This window comes from Alligator sinensis, unplaced genomic scaffold (assembly GCF_000455745.1).
Source record: "Alligator sinensis unplaced genomic scaffold, ASM45574v1 scaffold78_1, whole genome shotgun sequence".
Classification (NCBI taxonomy): domain Eukaryota; kingdom Metazoa; phylum Chordata; order Crocodylia; family Alligatoridae; genus Alligator; species Alligator sinensis.
In genome coordinates, this window is record NW_005842171.1 from 539,627 (window position 1) to 561,209 (window position 21,583).

At 47.1% G+C, this 21,583-nt stretch overlaps 1 protein-coding gene across 1 annotated transcript in view; it reads right to left on the bottom strand.

The window, feature by feature from the left end:
- Window positions 1–21,583, bottom strand: part of STIMATE (STIM activating enhancer) — a 47,785-nt gene that overhangs the window by 7,878 nt on the left and 18,324 nt on the right. Inside the window, exons 5-7 of the mRNA XM_014520964.2 lie at window positions 9,887–9,999; window positions 2,565–2,642; window positions 996–1,145 (exon numbers count right to left, since the gene is read on the bottom strand). Coding sequence (XP_014376450.2) covers window positions 996–1,145; window positions 2,565–2,642; window positions 9,887–9,999 — 341 coding nt within the window. The remainder of the gene's footprint in view (window positions 1–995; window positions 1,146–2,564; window positions 2,643–9,886; window positions 10,000–21,583) is intronic.

Here is a 21,583-nt window from a genome sequence, read left to right on the forward strand (position 1 = left end):
TCTTTCCTGCCTGGAGCAGGGAGTTGGACACGATGATCTACCAGGTCCCTTACAACTCTAGAAATCTATCTATGAAATCTTGATAATATAGAAAGTTCTTTTATACAGTGGTTACTAAAATTCTCATTCAGGGAAGCTGCTTGTCTTTAAGCACAACAAAAGGGGTACTTAACATGTTTTGGTGAGTGGCAGTTCAAATCAAATTTCTTACTTGCCCTAGTTAAGCTCTTTTGATGAGGAGTAACTAAAGCTGACTGACAGGATGGTGTTAATCTATTGAGATACTGCAAATAACATTGTATTTGAATTTGAACAGCTGAATGGGGAAGCCAGAATCATGTTGGTTTGTGGTGTATTACCCTACAAACTAATGAATTAGAATTGATATCAAAATTGCTGCTGTCTCATTAACTTCATCTTCCTGATTCCAAAAATTTGTAGACCCTTTACTTCAATTTTGTCACATTTTACCATAATTGATTAAAGCATGAAATGTACATTTCAGGACTTCTGAAAATTCAGCAGACAATATAATTCTAAAGCTGTGAAAAACTGTAGTTTCCTGTTAAGTGAATTAACTGGCACCCCAAAATCTAAGGACACCTACACATGCAATGGACCTCTGCTCCGAGGCATGCTAATTAGCGCACATCAGAGCAGACTTGATTAATTGAGTCTGGTAGAGTGTGCTAATTAGCATGCTCCAGCAGACTCCACATCACGTGAATTCAGCATCTCTGCATTTCAAAATGGCATAAGGAGGTGCTTTAAATAATGCTTGAACCATCCGCCCTTATTAAGTTGCCCCCCCCTGCTCCACCCTGGAGCACTTGTATAGATGCCCTAAAGTATCAGTTAAAACTACTGTGGTCTTGTGAAACATTTATAGGTAAAAAAAGGGATTAGCAAATACTATGCTATTCAATGGGTGTCTTGTACACTGGCTTAAGGCAAAGATGGAACAAAAATCACAACATGTGTGGCAATCTATATACCTCTGATTCTGACTCTTCATGTGATGCTGCTCTCCTGTAACGGACTTTACTTCCATTCCTCGAATCCTGTCCTGCTTCCTTTTCTTCAAGTTTAGCTTTTGTCTTTCCTTTCTTCATAAGAAAATTATCCACTACCCAAAACATCAATGCCTGTGATGGAGACAAGGAGAAATTCAGAATTCAGTTTTCCTCAGGTCAGTATATTTGTTAGTCACTTGTGCATGGGGACAGAATTAGAGAAAGTTACACTAAATGGAAGTCTGACATACTCTGGCACAGATCCAAAGTCACATTAGGCTAATGTATGCTCAATATCTCTTAGAATAAAGCTATTCTATTGCTTCCTCTTTCAGTGACAGGAAATAAAGAAGCAACTCTTCAGTGATTAACAATACATTTTTTTTAAACTGCCATACTGATAACCTTACTTGGTTTAGGGTAGGAGTGAAACCTATGGCCTGCAGAGCTGTGCCTTATAGCCTGTGGGGCTCATAGAGGGACCAGGAATTTGGGGGCATGGCAAGGAGGGGCAGGGCTTGCTGCTGAAATAGAGGACAGAGCTCTGAGGCATGTGTGCCAGCAGATGTGGTAGGGGGTGAACAATATGGTTCATCCCACCATGGCTGCTGCATCTGGATCCAGCCTGTGAGGAGCCCCATTGTTCAAATCCAGCCTGGGGTGCAGGGTGTGTTTGACATCCCAGGTTTAGGGTATTTCAGGGTGATGATATTTTTGTCACTAATAGTAAATGAATACTTTCTTCATATAAACTTAATTGGAACTTTATAATTTGTGTAATAATATCTGAATGCTATATTCAACACCAGGGGCAATGGTTGGACTCTATGGCCACGTCCAGACATGTGTGGACATTTGATTCCCCAGTGACAACTAGGGGCAGTGCACCGTGTGCCACTGCTAGTTGTCCCTGGGGAACGCCCATGCCATATGTGTGTGCTGGTGTGCAGCAAGTTATGCCAGTAGGGTAGGGGAGGCTGAGGCCAGCACTGGACTGGCCCCAACAGCCTTACCTGGGGTTCTGGGGGCCTCCTGGGGCTGCAGCAGCGGTGATCCTGCTGTGTGGAGCCTGGCCAGAGGCAGAGTGTGGCTCTGGCCTGCCAGACTCTGGCTTCCGTGCATGCTGCTGCCATGTGCACAAGTCTACTTTTTTCTCTGTGGGTTGATCTGACCCCTGCATATCCAGGAGTCAACCCCCCCCCATGCTGCTTCATTGCAGCACGGGGCATAATGGAACATGTGGTATGTGGCGTTGCATACATATGTTTGCTTTGCCACATGCCACACAGCTGCACTCATATGGACATGGCCTATGACTTCAAAGTAACACATCCATGATGTAATAAATTCTGGGCATCATTGCTGTGTTCTGTTATTTAGCTGACAGAGACATATAAATGCACACTTTTTTTTTAAGTCTTCAACACCTCTGTTGCTTATAATACAGCTATTACCATGGAATGCTGTGCTTTAATGATTAACATTAAATTGATGGGAACAGATGGAAAAAAATACAGGTTAACTGTCACAGAATCATGCAGTTGTACTAACATTAACAAAGAAGGGAACTATCAGCATGACGATAGCCAGCTCCAGCTGGGGGTTCTCTATAGGATTCAATAAAGCTACCTGTGGGGAAAAAAAGGATCAAATTCAGACTGTGGCAATATGTACACAGTTGGATTAGAAAGTGTAGTAATTTATGTCCTAGAGATAATATTAGGGTGATAAACTTATGAATTAGAAAGGGAAGCTTCACAGAAAAGAAATATGCTTTATTAAAGATGACTTATAAACCACTTTCAGTAAAATGAAGTTACTTGGCAGCAACTGAAGTTCTTTGAGATGTACTGTCCACATGAACATTCTCACATGTGGGAGATGCATTTCATGTCTTGTGTTTTGACTAGAGACTTTTTGGAGATTGTACTCTAGCACTGCCTTTTTTGCGCCCCCATACCAAGGGGATAAAGGGCACTGTGTGCTTTTCCTCCTGCTTGCTCTCAATCAGAGACTTATGTTATTTTTGACTGCATGGAAGGTGGGATTCAATTGTATATGTGAGCCCATATATCCTGAAGAATTTCAGTTACTGGAAAGTAACGCCACTGAATAAAGTCCACATACATATTCTCACTTGTGGGTGACTCCAGAACAGTGCTCCCACACACGGAGGTGGTTTCAGAGTCATCTAGACTGGGTAGTCATACAGCCCACAAAGGTGTGGCATCTGGCCCATTGGCCTCTTCCAGGCTGGACAGTCTCTCTCTAGATCTTGTTCATGGGACTTGTCATCATAAGTCAGCACCCAGGAAGTTAACACTGGCAGTGCCACTCCCTCCCTCCCACCTTACCCATCACTCAATATCTGTTTTGGGGTTGCTATTAGTGACTAAAATGAAGCAGCTGGTAATGAGAAAAGGGGACAGGCATGTGTAGTGGTAGCATTAGCCTCCTGGGTGCTAGCTGCATGATACAGCAGCTCTGGCAGCCCTGGCAAGAAAACCTATGGCCCATATCCAGAAGTGGGTCAGACTCTCATAACGACTCCTGAAAAGAGACAAAGATGGGGGTTGGGAGATGGGATGTGAGGGAAACTGGACAGAATCCCTTTGGCACCACAGCTCAGCAGCCTGATGTCATATTGCAGGGCTGTCCAAATTCTAAGTCTCAGCATGCCCTAAGCCAGCAACATGCCCTAGGGATTACACTAGCAGAGGCCACATGAACAATCATGCTTCCTGGTGAACATACTACACCAAGTGGACCTAGCAAAGGTAGCTTTGACAATTGGCAAGGACATCATGGACTTAGTGAATCCTTGTTTCCTTCTAGACCGCTGCTAAATGGATGGACCAGACAACACTCTGGATTTGTATTCCTTACCCAACACATCCTGTTTGCAGTTTGCAAATGAGAAAGCCAAGTTGTAAAAAGCACATCAAGACCAAACGGTTTGACCATTTTAGTAAAAGACTATTAATCAGCTAGCTTGCAGTTTCAAATAGCTAACTACAATGGCTCTTTTAATTCACAACAGCTTTCCAAAGCTGGTAGATCTGACACTGTCCCTTAGTACTGATAGAAGAACCCGACGTTCTTAATTTCAAAAGGGCAATTTCTGACCAGACAAGGTTCCTTGGGTGAATTTGATATCTTTTATTAGACCAACCCAAATGGTTGGAGAATAGTTATTAAGCAAGCTTTCGGGTTCAAAAACCCTTCGTCAGGCTCAGGAAGCTGCAGCAGTTGGTGTGTGCTCTTCCTGGATGGAATGAAAAGTAAACCAGCCAGGGGCTGGGCTGGGCGGGGGAGTCAGCTGCCAGGCAGATTATAATGTATCAAAAATCCAATGTCTATGTTTAGTCCCTGATCTCTAGTATCCAGCAGGTTGATGAAATGGAGCTCATAGGCTCGTCTCTGGGAAGTGTTGTGTAAATTACTTTCCCAGCAACACACTCCTAGCCACCATGGATGTTACCAGCCTATACACCAACATCCCACACCAGGATGGCATCCATGCCTGCCTTACATATCTACAGGAACAAGATTACAACCCAGAATACAGACCCAAAGATATCACTGAGCTTATACACTTCATCCTCACACACAACAATTTCACTTTTAATAATCAACACTTCCTCCAGATGATGGGAACAGCTATGGGCACTAAAATGGCCCCACAGTATGCCAACCTTTTTACCTTTTTTTTTTTTTTACACACCAAAAAAGCAGTGATATACAGCCAAGCCCTCAGATACCACCGCATCTGTACTGAAGAGACCACCCGGGATTGCCACCTCACCAATCTTAAAAAGGCTTTCACCCAGCAAGGACACTCCTCCAGAGAGGTAGATCGCACGTTTGAAAGAGCCACCTGGATACCATGTGAAGAACTGCTGCAGTACAGAAGAAAAACACCCACAAATCGCACACCGCTGGTTATGACCTATCACCCATCCCTTGAACCTGTACGGAAAATCCTCAAAAAATTGCAACCCATATTAGAAAAAGACCCTATTCTTAAAAAGATCTTCCCAGAGCCACCCATCCTAGCCTTCAGACAAGCACCGAACCTCGCCAACCTCATCACCAGAAGCAAACTTCCTCAAGCCCAGAACACACCAAAAGGATCCAGACCGTGCCATGACAAGAAATGCAAAACCTGCCCCCACATCTCCACCACCCCCACTATTACTACACCCCACAACAGAGCCATCAGCATCCCTGCATCTTACAGCTGCACCTCCAGGAATGTAGTATACCTCATCCAATGCACCAAATGCCCTGATGGAAGATATGTAGGAGAGACCAGACAACAACTGCGCACCAGAATGAACGCACACCGGAAATCCATCAAAGACAGAAACACCCAATTACCGGTGGGGGCACATTTCTCACAGGAGGGCCACTCTCTCTCCAATCTCTGTCCTGATCCTCAAGGGAAATTTACACAAAACATCCCAGAGACGAGCCTATGAGCTCCATTTCATCAACCTGCTGGGTACTAGAGATCAGGGACTAAACATAGACATTGGATTTTTGATACATTATAATCTGCCTGGCAACTGACTCCCCCGCCCAGCCCAGCCCCTGGCTGGTTTACTTTTCAGTCCATCCAGGAAGAGCACACACCAACTGCTGCAGCTTCCTGAGCCTGACGAAGGGTTTTTGAACCCGAAAGCTTGCTTAATAACTATTCTCCAACCATTTGGGTTGGTCTAATAAAAGATATCAAATTCACCCAAGGAACCTTGTCTGCCTATATCCTTAGACCAACACAGCTACAACCTAAACCCCTGCAATTTGTGACCAAGCATTACAGACCACTCTAGACACAGCCAACTCCACCGTCAGGTTCACTATATCAGGAGTAGTTATGTACCGATCAACATGGCTGCAGGGGTGAGGCTTCCCCAAGGAGTCAAGCTACCCTAGACTTCCCATTTGAGGGCACAGTGTTTTAGCTGCAGAACTGATGGCACCCTGCATATGCTCAAAGATTCAAGAGCTACTCTCTGATCCTTTGAGGTATTTCTTCTTCTCATACAACTGAAAGTTCAAATACACAGCATATCGAAGAGGTCCTTTCTCCCTAGTATCTGCCTCTGCTTCACTGATGCAGCCTCCACCTAGAACCAGGAAGCCTCCCAGAAAACAGCACTTTATAGACTGTGGCACTCCTAAATTGGATTTGATGGAGGTGCTCAAGAGATACAGACTTGCCAGCCATCTACTCTTCTGAGATTGCTCAACTCAGTTCTTCAGCTCCTGGTACAATGTGACAGGGCTGTCCAATTGGTGGCCTACAGGCTGCATGCAGCCAAAAGGCAGTTAATGTGGGGCCCTGGGCTTCTACCCAGTCACTTTTTCAGCAGCAATAGAAGCTGAAGTCTCTAGTTTCCTTCCTCCAGGGCTGTGGCTAGGGGAGAGGGAGGGGGTTTCTCATGCGGTACAGCAATTGGAGGACACCCATGTGTGTGAGTGCACAGTGGCTGGGGGGATTGTTCTTGCACACCTGTGCTGTGCAGTGGTTGGGGGGGGTACACAAGCATTCATGTGGCAGATCTCTTCTCTAAAGCAATCTTGCTATTCTTTTTGAGCTTGTAAAAGCCCCATTAATGCCCTTTGACAACTGGGACATAAACTGCACCAAATTTGAACAGGGGAGAGGACAGATCTGTGGTGAGGATGGAAGAATCTACTGCAATGGTCTGGGAAGAAGCAAGTGTCCCTTTGCAGAGGTCAAGAGAACCTCTGAGCAATGAGGAATGTTGTTGGGATACCATAGCCAAATTGGCCATGCTGGCATTGTCAGGCAGCTGTTGGGTCAATGTACTGGCATCCAATTTGCCATGCTGTGTGACACAAGAGGAACATGGCCTGAACCCAAGGGAGCAACCAGGTCTGGATAAGGCTATCTTCCAAACAGTACCATCTCTACCCATACCATAAAGCCTGGGATGGTTTGACCTAGGTAAATGAGAGAACTCTGTACCTGCAGCAAAGCTGAGATGGCATTGTTGCATGGCACTGATGGAACTGAGCTGGGGGGGGGAGCAGGTGTTGGCCAGTACCAAGCCAAAATTCACTCTCAGCACTCTTCCTCATATAGCAAAAGTGTTTTCCTAAGATAAGCTGTTCCAAAGTGAGAACCTTGAATCATGCAAAGTACTCCAAAAAACTGCTCCATCTCTAGCCAGGGTTTTGTGAAGAGATGAAAGTAGGAAGTGTGCACTGCCTTTTGTTTTTTCAGTGCAGAAATATGATAAGACAAATGGCTAGCGTACTCTACAGATACTGCTAAGGCAAACAGTGTCCAGTCAAAGAACAAGTGAGAATGTCTATGTGGACAATTATTCAAAGGACAAATAAGTGGGACTGACTAGACAAACTTTGTCATGTCAAGAACTTATCTTTACAGAAGTAATCTGAAGAAAAGTGATTAGTCAGAACGAGCAGATAATTCCTGAAAAGTTAACAACTTTATACTCTCAATGGAAATGTCTGAAGCCCCATCACTTGGAGACTTAAACTGGTCAAACCACTATAAAATATATTGCTACAAAAATCCTGCTTTAGTCTCCAGAGATTGTCTCTAGAACATTTATTAGTAGATACTCATCTCTAATTAATAATGCAATCAAATTCAATATTCAGTAGTTTATTTTGTACTATCTTGAGACAAAACATGTAGCACTTGTTTCACATACATACTGAAGTCTACCATCCTATGACTTCATCTATAATTATCCTTTTAAAAGTGAAAAAAGTAGAATTCCCGCTTCACACAAAATACTGTCATGAAACCATACACGTTTCCCAAATGCTGCAACTGCACGCTTCCTGCAACTGATCAGGACTCTAAAATAGATTTGGTAAAAAAGCATGGTGTATGTTCAAATATAATTTTTCTCTTTGTCACAAAGCTTTTGAGTAGACCCATCTTGGAAATCATTTCAAACACGTACTTAAGGTTTCAAACCAAATATCAGGACATAGGATACTGAGTTTTAAACGCTAAAAAACACTTTAAAAGAATTGTCAGCATGTTTGAATGACTGACCAATCCCATTATTAATGCAAGATTCATGGGGTCCCCAGAGGAATTTTAAAATTCTAATTACATTCCAGTTAAAAGCCACACTACAGCAGTGAGTTACAATACATTGCCCTGATAGTTGTGCTGCTATAGGTAATCATAGTCAGGTATATAGCATAAATTATTAAAGTTTTTTTTTGTTTTTTTTTTAAATACAGCTCCCAGTCTAGAAGCTATTTCCCAGGTCCTTGGTACATCTTACTCTTAAGACATGATTAACTGGTAGTAGTGGGACAGGTTGTCCAGAGGCACGGGGGAGAGGGGAAGGCGTAGCTTCCTGCAGCTACACCCCCGCCCGCCCCCTGGGGGAGGCATGGGGGCCACATGCCCCCCGCAGGGCAGAGGTGGGCTGCCTGCTGCAGGCTCGGGACTCTGTGCCCTGCTGCCTTTGCCCCAGGAGCTCAGCCAAGTGATGCCATTGTCACCCACTGGGCGGGCAGGAGACCCAGGGCACGCTGGCCATGTGGCACATCCCCTACCCACCCAGCGGCAGGAAGCACACTGGTGTCACACAGCTGAACTCCCGGGGTGAAGGCAGCAGGGTGCAGAGCCTTGAGCCTGTAGTTGGCAGCCCACCTCTCCCCCGTGGGGGGCATGTGCTCCCATGCCTGCCTCAGGGGTGTGTACAGCTGTGGGGAGTCATGCTTCTTGCTGTGGGGATATATGATACTTATTGCTTACTGGCTATTTTTCTAAATTCTGTAAACCAGCAATGGATTTACTAGTCCAATGCAAATTCCCAGGGCTTCACTGAGCCTTTGTACACACTACATTTTTTGCCCTTTCTTGTGCTGCAACAGTGTGACTGTTTGCACAAGCAGGTTTTCGGATGCTCTAAAAGTCTTTCTAGTGCATTGAAGTAAAACCTCAGACGTAGTTTAGTTTGGCTCGCTGAGAATTAAAGTGTCACATCCATGGATTCATTGCATGCAAACACAAAGGCACTCAAAGATGTGTAATGAGCCTCTCTGTTCACCAGATGGCATCGCAACTTTTTTGTAGTTCACCCCTTTGAATTGCTTTCACTTTTTTTTTTTCCTTGTGCTGTTTGCCAGTTCCATGCTCCCACAAGTGGATGGCAGGGCACAGGTGAGGGGCCCCAGGCCGGGGGGGGGGGGGGGGGGGGGGGGAGGGCGGGGGAGAACCTGCAGCATACTTATAGGCTCAGCAGGGGGGGGGGGGAGAAGAGGGCAGTGCTGGACTGTCCTGATCTCCTGTGGTGCTGGTTGGGGAAACGGGCTTAATTTGTTTGAAACCAAAACGTGTGCAAATACTAGTGACACGCTTCAAAGCTTAATTTGTTTGAAAACCTAGTGCATGCAAACGCTGATGTGATGCTACAAAATAAACAAATTTAAGTTTTATAAATTTATTTAATTTAATGAGCAAACCCTGTGGTGTGTACAGGTGCCCACTGAGTCTATCACTTAGAACTTGCTAGGGAGATTTTGTCAAATCCTATAGCACTTATTATTTCCTATATAACTCAGATAGGCACATGAATTTGCACTGTACCTGATGCAGTATCTACTAAAACAAATCAGACTGGGATTATTGTCACCAGTGGATGCCAGAAAGTCTGAATGGGGGTGTACTAAAGATAACAAGATGCATGACTGCTAGAGGTAACAGAGTTAACTGGCATAAAATTTATATAAATGTCTGCAGTGTAAGTCTTATACAAAACCAGTATTTTAAATATTAGCAGCCTATTGCTTTCTGGTATCCAACTGAAATTCATGAAACTGTAAAATGGCATAAAGAGTCAAACCTCTTTCCACTGAGGTATTAGGAGGACTATAATGATGATGGTTTTCTCAAACATCATGATCACTATGTATAGGGCACACTGTCCCACCCAAGCAGTGCACTGAAGTGGGTCACCTATAAAGAAAAGCAAGTATTTATTACATATATGGCCCACCATTACTTCATTTAAAACTACAGATTTAAGAAAAGCAAAAGCAGAAATAGATAAAAGCAGAATTTAGCAAATCAAAGTACATGAAATACTTGATAAAATGACTGCAATTTAAAATGTCTTCATAGGAGCAGTAACCATATAGTACTCCTTTACTTGATGTCCTTTTCCTGTGCTCCTACCCTCAATTATTGTGAGTTGTTATGCTTAACTATAGAGCTTTTAACAGGTTTAATTTAGGAACTGACCATCATTGTACCTTTTTGTTTAAGTTTGGGAGTACCTTGGTTAAACAGGTTGCTCTGTATTACTGACATTGGCAAAGAATTGTTGCATTTATTTAGATCATATTTACTGTTCCATAAAAGCTAATATTGCTATCAATTTTCTTCCTTATCTTCTGTGGCAAAATATTATATTTTAAAATAGAAACTTAAGAAAAAACGTGCCTGTTGCACTATTTGATCTAGCATATGCAATATTTTAATACAAATCAGACTATTTCTGTATTTTTACTTATATCATCCTGATAAAAATATCTCATACCAAAAAATCAGTCATTTTTAACTGATACCTGAAACAAAGACTACAGTAGATTACAAGTACATGACTAGATACCAATTTTTTTTTGTTTTTTTGGAAAGTCCTGAAAGCTAAGCAGGATCTATTTTATCTGCAGTTATCAAAATGATAGCATGCATTTATCATAAAAAATAGTTTTGCTGGGCTCCAGCTAGGCTCCAGTAAAATGCATGGTAATCAAATGAAATTAATTATTTACTGTTCTGGAATTAGACCTCTCTTACACAAATATACCAATAAAAGAAGTATGCAAATTACTGTGGCGAGCAACTGAAAATACCTGGTTGTATGCCTACAGAAGCTGAGATAAGTGGAGTGTCTGGTAAACCACTGATGTGAACTTTAAGCATCATTTAAGCAATATCACCAGGATTTGACAGTTCAGGGATGCAGTAGTAACTGAAGTTTTGCCTACCTATTTCATCTTTTGCATTCAAATAATGTTGATAAAATCTTCAAATATAGCTTAACTTTGCCCCCTGGAAGTACTCCTTTTGGGAGGGGAGGGCTGCCATCTTGGAACCAGAAAAAATGCAAATCATATACTAAAAGTCAAACACCTACTATAAACATATTTTAATTTTATTACAAAACTTTTTTGTCATGATTTGTGTTTGGATACTGTATATGATTGCATAATAACACAAAAATAAAGTCTTATTCTTGTATATTGTGTGAGGGGTATGGGGCGCGGTTGGGGGTAGGTGTATGTGTAGGGTGGGATGGGGGGCTTGTGAAGGGGTGTATATGTTGAGGGTTGGAAGAGCAGCGTGTATGTATGTGGCATTTGTGGGGTGTGAGGGAGGGTGGGGGTGTATGGGGACCCCCCACACACTCCCCTCCATTGTGCACAGCCCCTGTTGCCAGTAGCAGCAGCAGCAGTAGCAGCAGGCAGGTGCTCGTGGTCTGTGCTGGTGCTGCTGCCCAGCAGTGTGCTGCTCTGGCCAGCACAGCACCTGGTGGCAGCCAGGCCAGCCTGCCTCTATTGTGTGGGGCTCCATGCTGCTCACGTGCAGCTCCCGCACTCGTGTGCCACTGGGGGAAGCCCCATGCAATGGAGCTGGCTGCCTCTGTTGTTCCCTGCTGTGCAGGTCCAGTGACACCACTGAAAGTGGAGGGGAGCCCCGCCCTCTGCTTCCCAGCAGAGTCCAAAGAACTGCATGGCAGGGGGCGGGAAAGCAGCTGACTCCATCATGTGGGGCTTCCTCTGGTGGCATGCGAGTGCTAGGAGGTACATGCGTGTAGCACGGAGCCCCATGCGATAGAGGTGAACTGGCCTGGTTGCACTCCTTGCCACCACATGCAGTGCTGGTTGGAGCCACATGCTGCTGGGTGGCAGCACCAGCACAGGCCATGAGCACAAGCCCCCTGCTATTGCTGCTGGCAGTGGTGGTTCTGTGCCATTAGGGGGTGTGTGTGGGTGGTCCCCACATCCCTGCCCCCGACTTTCCCTCACACCCACTCCCTGCCTAGCCCAGTTCTGCAGACCTGATGCCACCCTGGGTGCCAGGTCTGCACTGCCGCCAGCCCCAGCCCCATGCTCCCAGCCAGCTGTAGCTCCCCCTTCCCCCCACTCCCACCTAGTTCCTGCAGCAAGCAGGACACCAGGGAAGCCAAGCAGGTCACCCGGTGGCTTCAGGAGTGGTAGCAGCAGTCCCACCTGAAAGCCATGTGCTGGCTGGGCTGGGCCCTTCTGCCCACAAGGGTGGGAGGTGAGGTACGTGGGCTAGGTAAGGTACAATTAATTGGTGGGCATCTGCAGGCTGGATGATAGTGCCTGGCGGACTGGATCTGGCCTGGGGGCCATATTTTGCCCACACCTGGTTTAGCTCCATCCTCTTTAGAACCACCCTTCAGATAGCTGAAAGCTGCTATTAAATCACCTCTCAGTCTTTTCTGCTCCAGGCTAAATAAGCCCAGTTCCCTCAGCTTCTCCTCGTAAGTCATGTGACCCAGTTCCCTAACCATTTTCATTGCCCTCTGCTGGACTCTTTCCACTTTGTCCACATCCTTTCTGGACTGGGGAGCCCAAAACTGGGCACAGTACTCCAGGTGTGGCCTCACCAGTGCTGAACAGGGGGGAAGAATCACTTCCCTTTTATCTACCGGCAGTGTTCCTACTAATGCAGTCCAGTATGCCATTACCCTTCTTCACAACAAGGGCACACTGTTAGCTCATATTCAGCTTATTGTCCACTATAACCCACAGGTCATTTTCTGCAGAGCTGCTGCTTAGCCAGTTGGTCCCCAGCCTGTACTGGTGCATGGGATTCTTCTGTTTTAAGTGCAGGACTTTGCACCCGTCCTTATTGAACCTCATGCGATTTCTTTTGGTCCAATCCTCCAATTTGTTCAGGTCTCTCTGAATCCTAACCCTACCCTCCAGCGTATCTACTACTCTCTGGGCCATCTGCAAACTTGCTGAGGGTGCATTCCATCTTATTTTCCCGGTCACTGATGAAGATATTGAACAAAACCAGCCCCAGGACCAGCCTCCAGGGCACTCCATTGGTACAGGCTGTCAACTAGTCAGCAAGCCATTTACTACTACCCTCTGAGCCTGATGATCCAGCCAGCTTTCTATCCACTTTACAGTCCATTCATCCAGCCCATACTTCCTCAGCTTGCTTGTAGGAATGTTGTGGGAGACCATATTGAAAGCTTTGCTAAAAATCAAGGTATATCATATCCACTGGTCTTCCCACATCCACAGAGCCAGTCATCTCATCAAAGAAGGCAATCAGGTTGGTCAAGCATAACTTGCCCCTGGTGAATCCATGCTTACTGTTTCTAATCACTGTTCACCAGGGCACCCTTGGGGAAAACCAGGAGCAAGGGCCACAAACTCCTGGAAGACCTTTTTCAGGCTTAACACTAGGAAAAACTTCTTCACAGTTAGGGTGTCCAGACTGTGGAACAGGCTCCCTCCAGAGGTGGGGCTATGGCCTCCCCTGGAAATCTTCAAGAGGAAACTGGACAGTCACCTTGCTGGGGTCACCTGACCCCAGTTGTCTTTCCTGCCTAGTGCAGGGGGGCTGGACCTGATGATCTTGCAAAGTCCCTTTCCAGCCCTTACAATTTATGAATCTATGAATAATCACCTTCTCCTCCAAGTGCTTAGAAATGGATTATTTGAGGATCTGCTCCATGATTTTTCCAGCAACTGAGGCAAGGCTGACTGGTCTATCGTTCCTTGGATCCTCCTTTCCTTTCTTAAAGATGGGCACGACGCGTCCTTTTCCAATCATCCGGAACCTCTCCTGATAGTCATGAGTTTTCTAAGATGATGGCCAGTGGCTCTGCAATCACATCAGTCAACTCCCTCAGCATCCTTCAGTGCATCGTGGTACATATCCAGCTGTTCTAAATAGTCCCCAATCTGTTCTTTTGCCACTGCTGGTTACTCATCTCCTCCCCAAACTGTGTTGCCAGGTGCAGTAGTCTGGGAGCTGACCTTGCCTGTGAACACTGTGGTGAGCACTTCAGCCTTTTCTGCATCCTCTGTCACACGGTAAAGTCTGAGTGAGGACAGGAAAGTGAAATGGTACAATGAATTTGTTTGTTTACAAATGGAACAATAAATCTGAACCTGTCTGCTGCGCTGTTTGGGACACCTGAACTCTGAACCCTTTCTCTTTAAAAGAAGAAAACACCCACTCCTTCCCAGGAGTTAACCAAGAAGAAAAAGTTCTCATAGGTGGGGGTGCTATGGATTGCTGAGGTAGCCAGAGACTGAGAAGAGCTAGGGTCTCGAAGCTAGAAGCTTGCCCCTTGTGGGCATGTACAGACAAGCCCGCACATGCCTCTTGCAGTGCCTCAAAGTAGTTTGAGATGCTGCAAGAAGCATGCTGGGAACAAAAAAAAATGTTCCTCGCATTGAGTATTTGCAGCGCAGGCTCAAAATTTGGTACCTGAAAATCCAGGTACCAACATAAAGCACAGCTGAAAAAAGTGAGGTAGGGCACTGTCCCTTACTGTGTCCTGGGGATGTCAGTCCTCCAGAGAGAGAGACTGATTTCTGGTCAGAGTGTCTCTACGGTGCTCCTGCTGCCCCGGCGCTGTCACGGGTAAGTTAGGGACATGGGAGTGGGGGGGTTTATGGGTGTGAGTGGTTGAGTTTGAAGTGGCAGGAGGATGTCAGGGAGTATGTGGAGTTGTGGGAGGGGGGTGTGCAGTCTGTGGGTGGGTTTGTGGAAGGGCTCAAGTGGGGGCCATTGCACACCTGCCCCCCATGATGCTGGTGGCAGCAGCCAGTGCAGCTGTGGTCCCCCTGTAGGCACAGCCGGTGGTGCTGCCGTGCTGTGTAACCTAGACTCTGTACATGGTGAACAGGCCCGGCAAAGCCCACACAGGATCGTAGCTCGCAGCTAGCTTGACTCTGCACAGGAGTTGTGTGTTCCAGAGCCACAGCTCCCACTCCTGTGCAAAGGCATGCTAGTGCACTGCGCCAGGCCGGGTTGGATGTAGCTGCGTGCTTTGTGAAGGGGCTTGAGCGGGGACCGCCACTTGCCTGCCCCCCATCCGCCCCCATGGCACTGGCAGCAGCAGTCAGCTTGCCTGTGGCCTGGCTGCAGGCACAGCCAACAGCGACACAGCACTGGGAAAGCCATGTGCTAGCAGGCTGGGCCGGGTCTGTTCAGCATGTACAGAGCCTGGGTTATGCAGCACCACACTGTCTCTGCAGCCAGGCCACAGCAGCACTGGCTGGTGCTGGCAGCACCCCACAGGGGGTGCAGGTGTGGGGGCAAGCATATGGCAGTCCCCGCTCAAGCCCCTCCACAAAGCATGCGGCCGGACCCGGCCCAGCCCGGCACGCTAGCACACCTTTGCATAGGGGTGGGAGGTGCAGCTGTGGGACACATTGCTCCTGTGCAATGGTGAGTCAGCTGCACAGTCAGGGTCAGGTCAGGCCAGCGGGGCATTTTCCATGAGGCTCAGGCGGCAATGCAAGGCCACGGCGTCATGCCTACAATGGACCATGGCGCATTGCTGCCTGAGCCTCATGGAAAATGTGTCCTGCCAGCGCGACCCAGCCTGGGCTGTGCAGCTAGTGTGCCTTTGCACAGGAGCCGCATGTCCTAGAGCTGCACCTCCCACTCCTGTGGAACCCCAGTAAGAGGGCCACCACCAGGGAGATAATCCTCTCCAGGGCTTGGAAATGGGACAGCAGGGCCCAACTAGCAATATAGGGAGAGATGGAGCTGAGCACCACCCTGATCCCCAGCTCTTCTAGGAGCTCGAGGGGGATGTACTCACCCTTCACCACGAGCCCCCTCCCAACTGCCTTCTGTTCAGCGGCCTCCAAGGCAAGGAAAAAGACCCCCTTGCCATGGAAGTGGGAGGCCGTCATGATTTTGGGGCTGCCCACTACCTGAGCCAGGGCCTGCACCCAGGTCTCAAAGTGCCAGTTCTCCCACTTGGGTAGTTGGCACTTCATCCTGTGCCTGTAGGCAAGTGCCGGAAAGGGGGCCCTGCCACCCAAGCTGGAAGGTCTGGTGGTGGAGGGTCCAGGCCCTGAGGCTGCTTGTGCATAACTGTGGTTCCTTTGCTGGGGGGTCACTTTGGTGGGGCCAGAGCAACGGCCAGAGACAGGCTCAGTGGATGTGCTGGCTGGTGCAGTGCACCTGGTCCCCTCAGGTGACACTGGTTTAGGCTTGGGGGCACGGCCCTTGGCTTTCCCACCCCCAGCTGTGGAGGAGACTAAAGAGGAGCCCTTCCCACTGCCCTTCCCCATGGTCCCTGATGGTGGGGGAGGGGGCTTGGAAATGCCTCTGGGGGCAGCCTGGCCAGGGGGTACCCCCTGGCCCTGCTGGACTCTTGGATATCCCCACAGTAGAGGTTGCAGGCTTCAATACCCCTGGAGGAGGTCGGTTGGACTCTGCCTCCAGGGTGGGGGCTGCAGGGGCATGCGCCCTCTCGAGGGCTTGGCTGGGATTTGCCCCCATAATGGGGGCTGCAGTAAGTTCTGCTGGGGCATCTGCCCCTCCAGAAGGTTCTTTCCCTGACATGAGTTTACATAAGGGAGAGGAAACTAATAAGGAAAAAGAAAAAATACAGCAGGGCTAGTGAAACTAATAGGGGCAGATTGGGGCTGTGGGAGAAGGTGAGGGGAAGGGAAAGGAGGCTGAAGCTCACTGAGCTACAGCCCCACAGGAAATTAGGTTGGCTAAGCCTAGGGAAGGTGTGGGAGGGGGGACAAATACACAAGGGCTGGGGAGATTCGAGCTGGCTTACTCAGCCACACAACAAACACTAGGGCAGGGGGAGTGGACCATAGGACTTAACACACAAGGCCAAAAAACACACAGGGAAGGCTGCTGAGGCAGCTGTAAAAGATGGCTGGAGTGGTGGAGGGGCTTTGTTTGTTGGAGCTCAGTCCAGGAGCCCCTCAGGCCTCCAGTCAGGCACTCAGCAGCAGGACAGTAGGCAGTGTGGGCAAGGGCCCTGATGCAGGTGCTTAGCATGCAGGCTCTTGTGGTGCGTCTTCCTCCCCACTCCTTTTTTATCCTTACAGCATAGGTATTCTCCAGGGAGCAAAGGAGGCACAAATGGAGTCTGGGTCAGCTGTTGTGACCTGCGTGGGATGTGCCACGTTCATGTTCCTCCCAGACAGTCAGGAACAGTTCATCTGCACCAAGTAAAAGCTGGTGTCTGCCCTGATTCACAGACTGAAGCATAGGTATGTTGTCCAGAAAAGAAGGACCAAGGAAGCTGTCAGACGCCTAAATAGGGATTATATGGATAAAGAAGAGGGGGAGATGAGGGACGAGATAACAAAAGAGGCAGTCAGAGAGGTTTTGTTGGGTCTGAATGAATTCAAGTCAGCAAGGCTGGATAAGCTTCATCCCAGGGTCCTGACAAAAATGGCAGAGATCTTGGAGCCCTTGGCAATGATCTTCATCAAGTCATGGGAGATAGGCCAGGAACCAGAGGACTAGAAAAGGGCCAATGTAGTTCCCCTCTTTAAAAAAAGAAAAAGGAAGATTTGGGGAACTACAGCAAACCTCACCTCACTACCTGGGAAGTTACTGTAGCATATCCTAAGGAAGGCCATTTGCAAGCATCTGGAGGAGGAAATGCTGGGTGCTTGCAATCAGCCTGCATTTATGAAAAACAAATTGTATCAAACAAACCTGATCTCCTTCTTTGACAAAGGGTAATTATTAAGTCGTCCATGTCAGAATGGCAAGAGGTTTCAAGTGGAGTCCCATAGGGGGCTATCCTGGGCCAAGTGCTGGTCAACGTGTTTATTAATGATTTGGATTGCTGGCATAGAAAGCTTCTTGAGCAAGTTTGCAGACACCACAAAACTGGGAAGGACTGTGAACATACTGGAGGATGTGAGCACAATTCAGAAAGATCCTGACAGTCTAAAAAGTTGGGCTATAGTTAACAGGATGAAGTACAATGCGGAGAAATGCAAGGTGCTACACTCTGGGATGAATAATCAAAAACACAAATAAAGTGGTGCAAGACATGGGAGGTGATAGTCTCTCTCTACTTGGCACTGGTTAGGTCTCATCTGGAATTTTGTGTGCAGTTCTGGGTTCCACATTTTAAAGAGGACATTGAGAAGTTAAGAGGGTTCAGAGGTTGGGAAGAAAGATGACCAAGGCTTGGAAGGCAAGTCATATGAGGAAAGGGTGAAAGGGCTAGGCATGTTCAGCTTGTGGAAAAGGTGCTAAAGAGGGGATATGATAGCAGTCTTCAAATACCTGAAGGGCTGCCATAAAGAAGAGGGGGGAAAAAAACTTCTCTCTTGCTGCAGAAAGGAGGACATGGACCAATGGCTTGTAGTTGCAAAGTAAATTTAGATTGCATGTCTGGAAAAAACTTCTTCACTTTGAGAATAGTGAGGCAGTGGAACAGACAGCCTAGGGAAGTTGTGGATGCTCCATCACTAGAAGTGTTCAAGAGGTAGCTGCTGGTCAGGGATGATCTAAGCCATGAACAACGTGCGCCCCTGGAGGATGGGGAGGCAGGGTTACTGCCCGCAGACCCTGCCGGCAGCGTCAGCGGCAAAGGGGGTGGGGGTGGCAAGTGGCGACCACCTGTAGGCGCCACTGGCAGTGCTTGTGTCAGGAGGTGTGTCACGGAATGGGAGTCCCCAGGGATGGCCCTGATACCCCTAGGGCTCCTTGCCCGTGCCAATCCTGCCCAATGGGCACCTTCTTTCTTTCCTGCCACGTCTTGCTGTAGCTATAATAGATGGGGAGGCTGCCCTCGAGTTTGTATTTTTTTGCACACGGTCCTCATAGACCCCACTGAACCCTGTGCGTTCTAGGACCCCTTTTGGGTCCCACTCCAAAATGGATGCCTCTCGGGATGCCCCCAGCCTTATGGGCTAGATGCATGGCTCCAAACTGTTCCTTTACCACACCCCAAGCCTCGCAGATGGTATTTACACAGAATCTCTCCAAGGCCTTAGTTTAACTTAGCCTCTGGTCATCACTGGGCTCTCCGCAGCCCTGTCTCTCTCTCGGGTCCGCTCACCCCCTTTGTCACTGTGCTCCTGGAGCTGGGGTCCCCACACTGCAGTGGGCCCCCAATGAGGCCTCCTCCTTCCCCAATAGCCTCAGCCCAACCCACCAGTTTACAAACAGAAATCAAAATACGAGCCCCTGGGCTATAACATAATGCAAGCAGCTCAGGGTGTACTCTGTCCCTTTAAAAGAATCACCCTTCTTCCCAGTACTACATGCCTTGTAGACCAGGGTATCTGTTGAGCTCCTGAGGTCCCTTAATCTTACCAGAAGCCAAATGGGCAGTCAAGCCTCTTCACTTAGCTTCCTCTAGGAGAGCTCCTTCCCCCTTGGCTGCTGACAGAGAACTGATTCTCTGGTCCCAGCCCTGGGGCTTATATATATGCCCCAGGCCTTGCCTCCTCTGGTCAGCTGACCACCTGCAGGTGCGGGCTAATTTCCTCATTCCCGCTGCCATGTGAGGGGTTCCTGAGTGACTGCTAGGGCTCTCTCCCTAGGCAGTTTCAGCCCATAAAGGAGCAGGCACCTTAGTGCCCTGTGACAGGGTGCATCCCCAATCTCAGGGGGTGCATGTGCACCCGCGTGCACCCCCTACGAATTGCCAATGATCTAGGCATAGCTATGTTTATTTTCTACCGTGGCGATTTCCCATGCTTCTGGGCTTTGCTGCTTGCTCCTGCCACCCTGCCCCTCCCTTTTTTCCGCTATATGTATATATGTGTCAGGGTGTTTTTAAGCCTCCCCAGAAGCATTGGGTGTTGGCTACAGCTAAGGCTGGGGACTTTAACTGGGATGTGCTGATTCTCCTGCTAAGAGCAAAGCCAGAGGTTCTCTGCTACAGGGTCTTGCCCTTCTGCTCAGGATCAGACCAATCTCCATGTTTGGGGTCAGGGAAGAATTTTACTCCATGGTCAGATTGGTATGGACTGCGTGGGTTTTGCCTTCTTCTGTAGGAGGGGGCATGATGCTCTATCTGGGACCTCTTGAGTGTATATTGACAACATTTTAAAGAAGGACATTGGCTGCCATGGTTCCCCAGTTTTACCTGTGGTAGATTAGGGTGTTAGGCCTATGTTGTGTCAGGTTGAGGGTAGTTTTTAGATTATGGATGTATGGAATGTTTTGGATAGAGATTATCCTGCCCCAGGCAGGGGGATGGACGAGATGATCTCTGGAGGTCCCTTTTAGCCCTACCTCTCTACGATATCTATGGTCTGCTGCTCTGCTTTCTGTTCCCTGCTCTATCTGCTGCTGTGCTTCTTGATCTGCCACTTTCCACACACAAAAGCTGCCTGTGCCACTTGGGGCATGTCACACATTGGCCACTGCTGCCTTATCCCATGGTGACTCAGCCTTGTTTAATTCAAGAGCAAATTTCCAGGATTTGGCTGAATGAACTTCAAAGCATCTGACGAAGCAGGCTCCAATCTACAAAAGCTCATGCCTCTCTGAATGAGTTGGCCTATAGATGCCATCCTTCCCCGTCTTCTGCCTAACTTTAGACTAACACAGCTAACTACATCGCTTACATATGGAAAAAGAACTACTGACATGCAATCAGGACACATCTCCTGGCCTGCAACTTTTACCTCATAGTTTGTTTATACACAGAGGTACTGATGAAAAGTAATAAGCCATATTGGGACTTTCTCCCAATCTTTTTTAAACTGCTAAGCAAAGGGAAAAATGGAAAACTATAGAATTAAAAGTAAAATGCAAGATACTGATGTTACAAGTACAAAATGCAGCTAGCACAGATAGGAAGTTAACTTTTTTGTAACTTGGCTAGGAATTATGGGCTGCATTTACAACATTACAGATGACTTGAGTTTTGAATAGCCTGACAAACATAAAAAATGACCTTCCTGCTCCCTTCCAAAAATGCTGACCCAAATTATGCAATTAAGGGCAAAAGCAGAAGCTAACACCACTCCTACTTATCTAGAAGTTACTCTGAAAATTTTCAGAGTATGTGAAACATCTGCAAGGATAAGGAAAGTGTACTCAAACTAACAATTTAATATCAAAGTGGTGTAAAATACACTGAGTATAAGGCTCTGGAATTCTTAGTATTTTTGTTCTCTATGAAAATATATCTCTTTTATCTTAAATCTATCACACAGATCCCCTAGCCTTTAAATGTTATATATGTTTTATCCTAAAATATAAGTAACCATTGAATGGAAATTCAGCTGCCTACAGAAATGCAAAGTATCACTACAATAGACAAGGAAAGATACTTGGGAAGTGGGGGTGGGGAAGATCACATCTAAAAAAATAACTTGGACGACATATAGAGAAACATGGATAACGGACAATATTCACAGAGTACAGTTTATCAGTAACCAGGAAGCTACTATATTTTTATAAAAAGATGGTACCTAAAGTACTTTGCTCTTAATAACTGAGATCTGACTTTGTATATCTACTTTACAAGTTACATTAACTGTATTGGCAAAGAAACTGATTTAGTGTACTGAAT